This window comes from Pollachius pollachius (assembly GCF_949987615.1).
Source record: "Pollachius pollachius genome assembly, chromosome: 1".
Lineage (NCBI taxonomy): Eukaryota > Metazoa > Chordata > Actinopteri > Gadiformes > Gadidae > Pollachius > Pollachius pollachius.
This window is the reverse complement of record NC_136934.1, coordinates 46,217,662-46,228,324: the sequence shown is the minus strand read 5'-3', so window position 1 is coordinate 46,228,324 and position 10,663 is coordinate 46,217,662. Positions and strand designations below refer to the sequence as shown.

The following is a 10,663-nucleotide window of genomic DNA, read 5'->3' as shown; positions in this document are numbered from 1 at the left end:
TGTAAACACAAGTGCTGTTCTGATCTATTCTCATTGGTCGTGTTATAACAACACTCTGAACCAGCGTCGTCCGCTGAACCCAGAGCTGGCCATCATCCCTGTTTGACCAGTAGTAGCTGCTTCAGAGCCTGCTAATACCATCAAGAACTGGACCTAGCGCCTTGCTGTCTTTCCTATCTTTCTTAGTTTTCCCTGCTCTCGTTGGATCACGACTCAGGAGATGACGGTGAGAAGAGGGCTTTGGAGGAGACTGCTGTTATTGGTCAATCTGTTGAGCCTGATGGAGCTCATTGGCTCCTGTGGCTCTCCTGAGGTGTGCAATAGCGTTTTACTACCTGGACCTAAAGGTAAGGAGACTTGGGCGGACAGTGCATGTTGTATGTGTGTGTGTGTGTGTGTGTGTGTGTGTGTGTGCATGTGTGTGTGTGTGTGTGTATGTTTGCGTGACTGTGTGTCTGTTAGTGCATTTGTGGTTTGCCTTGAATGTTTGAAGTCCCTGGAAAATACTATATTTTAGAAAACTGATTCCCACGGTGGTCTCTCCTTCCCTTATCTTACATCCAGCCATTCACCATGTCCCAAAACATTTCATATTTCAGCCAAAGAAAATCTGGGAAGCAAGGCCATGTGTCAAACAAATATATTTTACTAACGGACTAGAACATTTTCTATTAACTTTGGCTGACAACCGCCACCTTCTCTATATTAATATTTTCATTTAATTTATTCAATGTGTAAAATGTTAAAATACTTTTGCTTCGTAAAACGATTTTGCAATCCTCCTGTGAAACATGTACCCACGCGAAAAACAGTAAGTACGAAACTACGGAATGTGTTCAATCTTTTTAGCAGAATTTCCCCAAAACAACGACAGATCAGATGAAAACCGAGTCCACACTGCCAGCGGTCTGTTCACCCACTAGTGTGAATAAAACCACCCACCCATAATGAGCTCTGAGTTTAAAGAGGCAGCGAGAACATTATGCCCTGTAGCTCGTTAGCTAGCGGTTAGCTACTTCCACCGCACAGTTCCTTAGCAGCGAACCCCTGCCCCCCCCTTTAATAGCATCCAGTAGCGGGTTTCTGTGGAAGACCTCCCGCTGATGCAGACAGCAGTAACCGAGTGGAGACGACAGACAGACCCTCGTAAACCCACCCAGCCAGCGAAACCCCACTCCGACTTGTATAACGGATTACCGTTTCATCAGTCCGATCTGGGCGGTTTGACAACGCTATGTACAAAAACGAGCAGCCAAGGCCTTGAAAAGCTAAGGGTTACTTCCGCACGTAACGGGTTCAAAGGCGGGCTTGCCTCGGTATATAAATAAAAGGGAAATAGGGATAAATTTAGTTAATGGTGAACACAGTTTGCCTCGAAATGGCAGGTCAGTTCCAGGTCTGGATCAGGGGTCTGTGGGTCTGTGGGTGAAGTGGATTCCTGGGGTGGTGGTGAAGGCTGGTAATAGTTCAATGAGCTCATGGCCTGTGGGTTGAGGCTGGGGGGGGGGGGGGGGGGAGGGGGGGGTCAACAGCTGGACCACAGGGGGAGGAACACAGTATGCAGGGTGTCTGGAGAGGAACAGTTCATACCCAGGGTGTTCCCGACGACGGAACAGAACAGCATGGAGTGTTCCCGACGATAGATCAGATCAGGGTGTCTCCGACGGCATTGGGCCTTCCTTGTGTAACGTGTTTATACTGCCTCTCCTGAATACACAAAGCAATTCTATGTCATCTCTCTTGTTTTTCCTGCTACATTTTTATCGTACGAGGTGTATGGAAGAGGATAAGGTGTAAAGTCAGGATAAAAATCTGAATTCTGAAATCACAATTCTGAGATTAAAGTCAGAACCCCCCAAAAAATTGTCACATGTGGCTCTAATCCTCCTCCTTAGAGGTGCAAAATCGCATCGTTTTTATTGGGAGTAATATTGTTGCACTCGTTCTGCTCAGTGTAAAACAACACCTCTTTGGGTTCCTTGTGAGCTCTCACAGGAACCCAGCAATAGACTTGACGGTGACGTCACAGTACGCTCACCTGCGGAAGGAACCGAAGGAAGGCGCGTACTCCCAGAGGTTGTTTTGTCTGTGTGAGTGGTTCACTCAGTGCCAGTGTGGAAATTATTATTTGAACAGCTGCTGTTCAACATTGAGAGACTATTTACACAAGACTCATCAGACAGTGTGTGTGTGTGTGTCTGTGCATGTGTGTGTTTGTATGTGCGCAAGCATGTGCGTGTTTGTGTGTTTGTGGTCGAGGTCGGGGGCCCGACGTTATCATTTATTCAAATGTTTGGTACTCAAAATGAGTAAGATAACAGGCTCTCTTATAATCAACATCATGTTTATTACTGCGACAATACTACTACTACTACTACTACTACTACTACTACTTCCACTACTGCTTCCACCAATACAACCACTATCACTGCTATCGTACTGTACAGCTACTACTACCGCTAGTTGTTACTCTGACTCAGACCAGACAGCTCTACCTGAACTTGTTTCCAGGAGACAAGGGGGAAGCTGGAGACGTTGGAGAGCAAGGGACCCAGGGGAAGCTGGGGCCCCCAGGAGCCCGAGGTAACTATCATCCCATTACTTCAGTGTGTGCTGGTGGAAGAACTGTTGGAGCGAGCGACCACAGCCCCATACGGTCTGCAGGATCCATCACCAGCCCGAGACCTGGCCCCGTCCCCAGAACACATCTCAGGAGAGGACCTGTGGTCTTGGTAGATTTTCCGCCCTTTATGTTGAAGTTAAAACACACTTTGTTGATATTCTCCATTCATCTCTCTGATGATCACTCTTTCTGGATGAGTTAGTGTTTTTGTCGTGTGACACAGCAGCTGAGTGTAATGTCACCGTCCTCCACCGATAATTACACACTTTATTGCCGTCCATTGTTCTATTAATCTCGGCAGTGATTGCCGCTCATCCTCCCAGCTGTTTGTTTGCGTCTGTTGTTTTGTAAGCAGAGCATTTACACAGTTTAAACACAAACTCTACATTCTTTGCTTGAAAATAAAGGGAACGATCCAGAAGGTATGTTAACCTTTAAATACATGTTAAAGTCAAATCAATGTTTTGCAAAGGAAAATTCCCAGCTAATACCTTTAATAACATATCCTCATGGTGTAGGCCCGTATAAGATTGCACTGGCTCATCCCGTAAATACAGGATATGCACGATTATTTCTAACATGAAAAGTGACACTTTGCTGGATTTAGTGCTTTGTTTTGCTGGTATGTGAGCCGTACTTGGATAACCCAGGTCAGCTGTGCCGAGCGGTATCCTCTCTCCTCTGTGGTGGGAAGCAGAGTCAGACAGCCCCTGGGTGGTGGGGTAGGAAACCCCAGGTGTTTCCACCGCTGAGGAAGGCAGAGGCGCCTCATCGTGTGTTATGGATACTGTATTGGTACACCCCAACATGGCAGTCAATACACACATTCAATTGATGTACCGGCACACACACAGTCACACACAAACACACACACAGACACACACACACACACACACACACACACACACACACACAGGTGTATGCACAGGTGCGCAGGCACACACACGCGGGCATACAAATATATTTTCCAAACATATACACACACACACACATGGTTGCATGCACAGGTGCATCCGCACACAGTCACACACACGGTGAAACACACACTAAAACAAACAAACAGATACACACACACACACACACACACACACACACACACACACACACACACAAGCACGCACGCAGACCTAAATCACACAGGTCTGTGCTCTTTCGGGCACCAACTTGTGGGATATACAGAAGCCAGGATACTTTGAGTCATTTCCAAAGTGCGTGCGTGAGAGGGAAGGAAAAGAAACAGTTCTGCCTCCACGCTTCAACTTTTCACCTCCACCCTTTCTTCATGACACATCCAAGTCTCCAACGCGGCTTTTCATTTCCACCGCGCGGCACCCCTCGTCATTATGGTTTCCTTGTGTTTATGTTTCCGGCGGTCACGCACGACAGTAGGCTCCCGCGCGCTGCTGCTGGCATGCATCATGTCAGCGCAACCATGTGCAAAGGCACACGTACATACTCTCTGTTCAACAGGAAATTACAAAACCTTCCCTTCCCCGCCGTCTCGCTACAGAAATGTTTTTATTTGTCTTTCGAAAGCCGCTAACTGACGGAGTTACGCTGCCAGTGATTTATTTGGCACGGAGCGTGTGCCACCGCCCCGTCACAACCTGCTCAAGATAATGTGGTGGAATTTCCTCCCGATAAATTTCCCTGCAACAGACAGATGGATTTTTCTAAAGACCAACCGTTACCAGAATAACGGTTTGTATTTAATTGCAATGCCCAAATGCCAGGTAGGCCTCCAACAACATTTCCCTTGAGTACTGAAATGATTTTTTTGGTTGTTTGGGTTCTTTGCAGGTCATTAGTGGATTCAGTTTTGTGCGCGCGCAGCATTCCTCAGATCTGTTCAGGTGCGAGTCTGCTAAGTAAGGGTGAAATGTGTTGTGTTGGACGTTAGACGCCCTCGTTTAACTCGGCAGCAGCTGGAGTGTCCGGTCGTTATTCCAGTTAGAGACTCAAGGGTGATTAAGTGAAAAACACTGCAGTGATAGGCGAGTGTTATCTCTGGAAGTTTAGACAGACCGTTAAACTGGCAAGCACACTCCTGGGAAAATCACAAAAATCCCTCAGAATGGCTTTACTTGAAGAGGGACTCTAGGAGCTAATGGGACAAACTGACTGAATTTAATTTGCATAAGAAAATATACGATTATCATAATGGTCTTCCCCCTGATTATTATTTCCTCCACGTGGTTGCTTATCCCATTATGGGTGTCACTGGTTGACCAGGGTGTTTGTGTGTGTGTGTGTGTGTGTGTGTGTGTGTGTGTGTGTGTGTGTGTGTGTGTATGTGTGTGTGTGTGTGTGTGTGTGTGTGTGCGTGTGCGCGCTATACTTTGTATACATAGCCTACAGGCTGTAACAGGTCATGTTGTAACAGCTTTGAAAGTACAAAAACAGTATGTGTTCTTTACCACAGTCACTGAGGCAAGCCCTTGAATCTCTAGTAATATTAAGCTGTGTGTGTGTTTCTGTGTGTGTGTTTGTGTGTGTGTGTGTGTGTGTGTGTGTGTGTGTGTGTGTGTGTGTGTGTGTGTATGTGTGTGTGTGTGTATGGGCGTACGTTAGTGTGCTTGTCTGGATGGGTCTGTTTTATTGTGTTTCAATGGTTAACATGGTGTATCGGCCTATATCTGTGGTATTGGTGTGTGTGTGTGTGTGTGTGTGTGTGTGTGTGTGTGTGTGTGTGTGTGTGTGTGTGTACGTGCATGTGTTGTGTGTATGTGTCTGTTTTAGTGTTTCAATGGTCAAGATGTTTGGTGTATCGGTATCTGTTTATGGTCCTTGCCAATGTAGGCTTGACACTTTCTCGGACAGTGAGTTTAACTCTTGTCACCTAAGGTGGCACTATTAATTCATAATCATGAATTATTATTATTATTATTATTATTGATTATGAGTAGCTGGCCCCCTTTCTGGCTGCAACCCATAAGTTAAACCCGGTCTCTATCAGATTCATTACCATAATGATGTGTCCCTGTTGTTCTTGTCAGAGCTGGTTCTGAGCTTGAGTGTGGGTTAGATATCAGAATCCCCCACATGTCCACGAGGAGAACTGAAGCCCTCCAGGACCTCACACAGTTCCTCATGCCTCACGCCTCCTGCCAGCTGCTCCTGTGGGAAGCGAAGAAGTGGAAAAGTGGGGAAAGGGAGTCATTTAGAGGCTCAACGTCTTTGTATGCGCCTTAAGGCTCCACATGGCTGTGCAAAGTACTTTGCTTTTCTCTGCACGAGGACAAGAAAATCCCTGTGAATTGCAACTCGGTTAATGTGATGTGTCCCTTAGAGTTTTGTTCATTTCTTCTGAGGGTTCTGACGGATAATTTCCTAAGGAAATATACTCACTTGGGGATCCTCCAGGAAAACCTGTCTACCCAACTCTTCTCAAATTGAAGTTATGCTTTTCATATCCTCTCTAGCAGACTTTACAATTCCTCTCAATCGCTGAGTAACATTAACAAGTTGGTAATGTTGTTAACCTGCGCTAACTATCCATAACCCACTGGTGACTTAAGGTCAGTGATGTGTAATCTGGTGTCTGATATGAATTCTACATATTCATATAATGTGTAATCTCTGATTATTAACATCTACAAGACATATATTTATTTTTACTCACTTATTTTCTTTCTCAAAATCGTTAGCTCCATGCCTGTCACCCTGTCTCTGCACTCTCTCTCTGTCTCTGCACTCTCTCTCTCTCTCTCTCTCTCTCTCTCCATACAGGGGCCCCAGGAGAGACAGGTCTTCTGGGAGAGCGTGGTCACATGGGAAAGATGGGGCCAATAGGAGACAGAGGTATGACAGCGATTTAAAAAAAGAAAAAGAGCCATGATCTGATACCACTGCAATGGTTCTTCCTCTCCTTCCAAAGCTTCCTCAGCTTAATCTCTCTGGATGTCTCCGTTGTCATTACAACAACACAAACTTAAGGGATCATCTTTGAGGATCTTGTGTGTCCAACAATGTAGGAGAGTAATAAGGTTATAATTGCAACATGTTGTGGAACATATAGTTAAACATCAGGTTAATAACCGAGATAAGCCCTTCTTACCTAGTAATATGGGTGTATGTATAACATTGAGGAGGTTAGGGCCTTCTCAGGCCTCGGTCTAGCAGGCTACACATAGATCTATGCCAAATAGAACAGAACTCTCTTCACATAGACAAAGATATCCCAGGCAGACAATATGTGGACCCAATGTCCTTGCCATCACTGGCATTTGAAAACTGTTCTTTTTGTTATATTTGTATGTGTGTTGTTGGTCTTTAAATGTGATCCGACTTCCACACAAAGGACAATGAGCTAAAATATTACATTAAAAAAATAAACTTTAGCTTAAAATAAATAAGCAACCAAGCCCAGAATCAACAATTAAATATGTGGCAGGACTTTTGAATGTCTCGTTTGAAGATATGATGGAACTGTGCATTGGTATTTTGGTATTTAAGTATTGGCAATTTGAGTATTTAATATACCATTCATGGGAATACATTTCAAAAGCTCTACTTATTAAGTATTAACGTTTCCAACCTTTATGTCATAGCCTAGCCAAGAGGCAGCTATAGGTTGAAAGGCGCAATCTATCTTTTCTATTGCATCTTCATAAAACCAGGGTTAGGGTAAGCTACAACTACATCATATAAAAACAGCATTCTGAATTTCAGTTTGTTGTATGTGACTCTGTTGGAAAGGTCTGCAAATGGCGGTTAGAGAGAAATCACAGTTACAGCCCAGGTACACTTCAGGTACAACGTGGTCTCTTCCTCAAACAAAAAACAACCAGGGTAGTTTTTGTGTGTTTACCACTTCCCCTAAATGTGTAACTGCCGTCTGGGATAGCGTCATGTTATGTAAAACCAGGCATCCAGTATTATTTCTACTCTGGGTGTGGCACTGCCATCTAGTGGTGTCATGTAATGACTACACCAAGCTACTGCCATGTGTCATGTCTCCATCAGACACAATGTAAAACTAGACAAGGACAATAAATGGCCTGGACGGTGGAGGTCTTACATTGAGCTGATTTTGTGTGTTTTAATTTATCTTGTAGGTGAGAAAGGTGTTACGGGCTGGACTGGACCATCTGGAATACAAGGAAAACCTGGTGATTCTAATCATATACAATAAAATGAGTCATGATTAATAACTAGAGTTCTAGCATGAATAAAAAACTATAACATCTGAATTATTATGTATCAGCAGCATGTCTACTCATAAAAACGAGTTAAATTAGTGGCTTGCCGCAATGATGAATCATGATGTTGTAACACAGAAGGAGTGGCCTGTGAATGGAGCTTAACCCAAATCTAAACCTAGCAGCGAGAACATGAGGTTTAGATTCTGCTCTTCTGTTGTTCTGGATCCAAAACTCCCTGACCTGGTTCAAAACACGCCATTTAAGATCTAGAGTCCAGCATATGATCGATACGATACAATGCATGACCCGTGTGTCTGAAGGGTGAAGAGCAGAGGATGAGAGGTTGTGTGTTGAACCCCTCAGGTACGACCTGTGACTGTGGGAGGTACCGGAAGGTGGTGGGACAGCTGGACATCAACATCAGACGACTGCAAAACGCTCTCAAATTTATAAAGAACGGTATATTAAAAGTCCAGTATTTGTGTGAACATGTTGGGTAACAAATGCCTAATCCAGGTTATGATATTAAATATTGAGTCATATTGGGACAATACATGGACCTAGTTCAAAATAAATTGTTCAAATATTGGGCCATAGTTCAAGTCGTAAAAGCAAGAAGACATCTGTAACATTATCTCTTCCTAACAAAATGAAACCCATCTCTTGTGTTCATACCACCCTGTGCCCTCTCACCACTTACCTGCACCGCTCAAACCCTTTGGACTTGAACCTGAACACTAGTAGAACTGTGTACACACAGAAGGAATCAAAAGGGACCGATAATAACCCCTGTCGCCTGCCGTAGTGCTCTTGGGCCTGAGGGAGACGGAGGAGCGGTACTACCTGCTGGTGACGGAGTCCCGGGCCTTCGCGGAGGCCCGGGTCAGCTGTCGGCTCAGGGGCGGGGCGCTGGCCATGCCCAAGACCAGGGACTCCAACCGCCTGCTGGCCGACTACGTCAGCGGCTCGGGCCTCACCGCAGTGTTCATCGGCCTGCGGGGCCGGGGCGCGGTGAGTGGACCGGCGACACGCAGCCAATGAGAGGCAGGTTTGGACGTAGAGGACAGACTTCTATAAGTCCAACCTCACATTCCTAATTGTGAAGTTGGACTACTTTGACTTAGAATTCCCGGCTAGGGACACAGAAACATCGGAAGACAGATTGATTGACAATCTCTTTAATGTGTGTGATAACTACTTTATTTCTTATTTAATTTTAATTTTTATCATTGTATCTCTTTTGTAGGAATCATTCGTGGTCTTGTCGATTGTATGCATTATATGTTTTTGCATTTAAAAAGCCCATTCAAATATTTTAATTATTATTACAATAATGAAGGGATGCAAACTGATCTTGGTAACAAGGCCTTGATTGAGCAACGAGTGGGAAAAGGATGTTTAAAGAAGGTAGATAGTCGCTGAGTTTGTTTTGATTAATTCAAATCATTCCTCAGCAACAGCGCCAACGCTGGGTAGAAAAAAGAATTGCAAGACTGCGATTGGCTTGAATCGGGGCCTGGTGATGTCACTTGTCCTGGTATCAATTTGAGCCAATGAGAAACAGTTTCAACTCAACAAGCTGTGTTTTGAGTTCCTGTGTATCTCCAGAATTGAGTTCACATGTGGGGCTTTCCCGTTAGAAACCCCCTCCCCACACCAGACAATGCCAAACAGAGCTCACGGGAGAACCAGCCCAAGGGATGGCATACACAACTTTTCAAACGGGCCTCATTTCCCTAAGCAGTCATCTTGGTTCCATCTCGGTCCCAGTTCCTTCCTCACTGCCCCCCAGCGAGCTAGCGCTGACAGCCAACATGGCTGCTAGGCGAAAGAGTCCCGAGTGAAATAGTTTTAAGCACTTAAGCAATATATTGATTCTCTTTCTTCTGTAAAATCTACTTATTGTGAGTCACTTTGGATAAAATTGTCTGTTAAATGCCCTGAATAAAAATAAAAATGTTTCATATATAAATATATATATATATAATATAATATGAATATAAATGTGAATGTCAATGTAAGCCTTCCCTTGAGGTGGTTCCGCAGTGTGCTTCTGGAAACTTCTGGAAACTCTAAATAACGTTCCTCCACCGCGTCCCCAGAACGGCAACACGACCCAGGAGGAGTACGTCTACGCGGACTCCAGCCCTCTGGAGGGCTTCGCCGCCTGGGGCCCGGGCCAGGGGCCCCCCAGCGGCACCAACAGCTCCAGCTGCGTGGAGTTGCTCAACACCGGCAGCTGGAGCCCCGCGGCCTGCAACCTCGCCATGTTCTACATCTGTGAGTTCCCCAAGACCAGGGGAAGAGTTGGTGCTGCTGGTGGAGGAGGTGGAGGTGGAGGTGGAGGTAGTGGTGGTGCTGGTGGTAGTAGTAGTGCTGTTGCTGGTGGTAGTGGTGGTGCTGTTGCTGGTGATAGTGGTGGTGGTAGTGTTGCTGGTGGAGGAGGTGGTGTTGCTGGTGGAGGTGGGGGTGGTGGTGCCACGCAAGGTTGATGGGAGGAGTGGTCTGATGAGCGGAGATGCCAAAGGGGGCTCCTCCTTTGGAATCCAAGATGGCCGTCTATCTGTAGACACGCCAACTGACGTTTTGTTTGTTGCTCTATTTTCCCTCTCTTTTTCCTCAATGTGATGCTTACACTGCAATTGACCCCACAAGCTTGACGTTTTAAACGCCACGGTCAAATTAACCCTTTCATGGATTGTTCGCAGACACACGTTATTATTTTCATGAAAATAAATGTAAAAAAATGTTTTGTTGCTTGTTTGTGTGTACTCATCTTTTATTTTTATCCTTAATCTGATTATCTACAACTTCGCTCTTGCAGTATTGCAAAGGTGTTAATTTTTCCTTTTGTGTGTTCTTAAAAGTGAGAAATATATAATTATTGTTAACAAAT

At 45.0% G+C, this 10,663-nt stretch overlaps 1 protein-coding gene across 1 annotated transcript; it reads left to right on the top strand.

Annotated features, from left to right (window-relative positions):
* Nucleotides 1–220: 220 nt before the first annotated feature.
* Nucleotides 221–10,427, top strand: colec10 (collectin sub-family member 10 (C-type lectin); the record flags this gene model as incomplete). The annotated part of the gene is made up of 8 exons (XM_079757976.1): nt 221–347; nt 2,512–2,583; nt 6,353–6,424; nt 7,681–7,734; nt 8,131–8,226; nt 8,573–8,778; nt 9,870–10,113; nt 10,423–10,427. 8 exons carry the CDS (start codon nt 221–223, stop codon nt 10,425–10,427), a joined length of 876 nt encoding a protein of 291 aa, XP_079614102.1.
* Nucleotides 10,428–10,663: the final 236 nt, after the last annotated feature.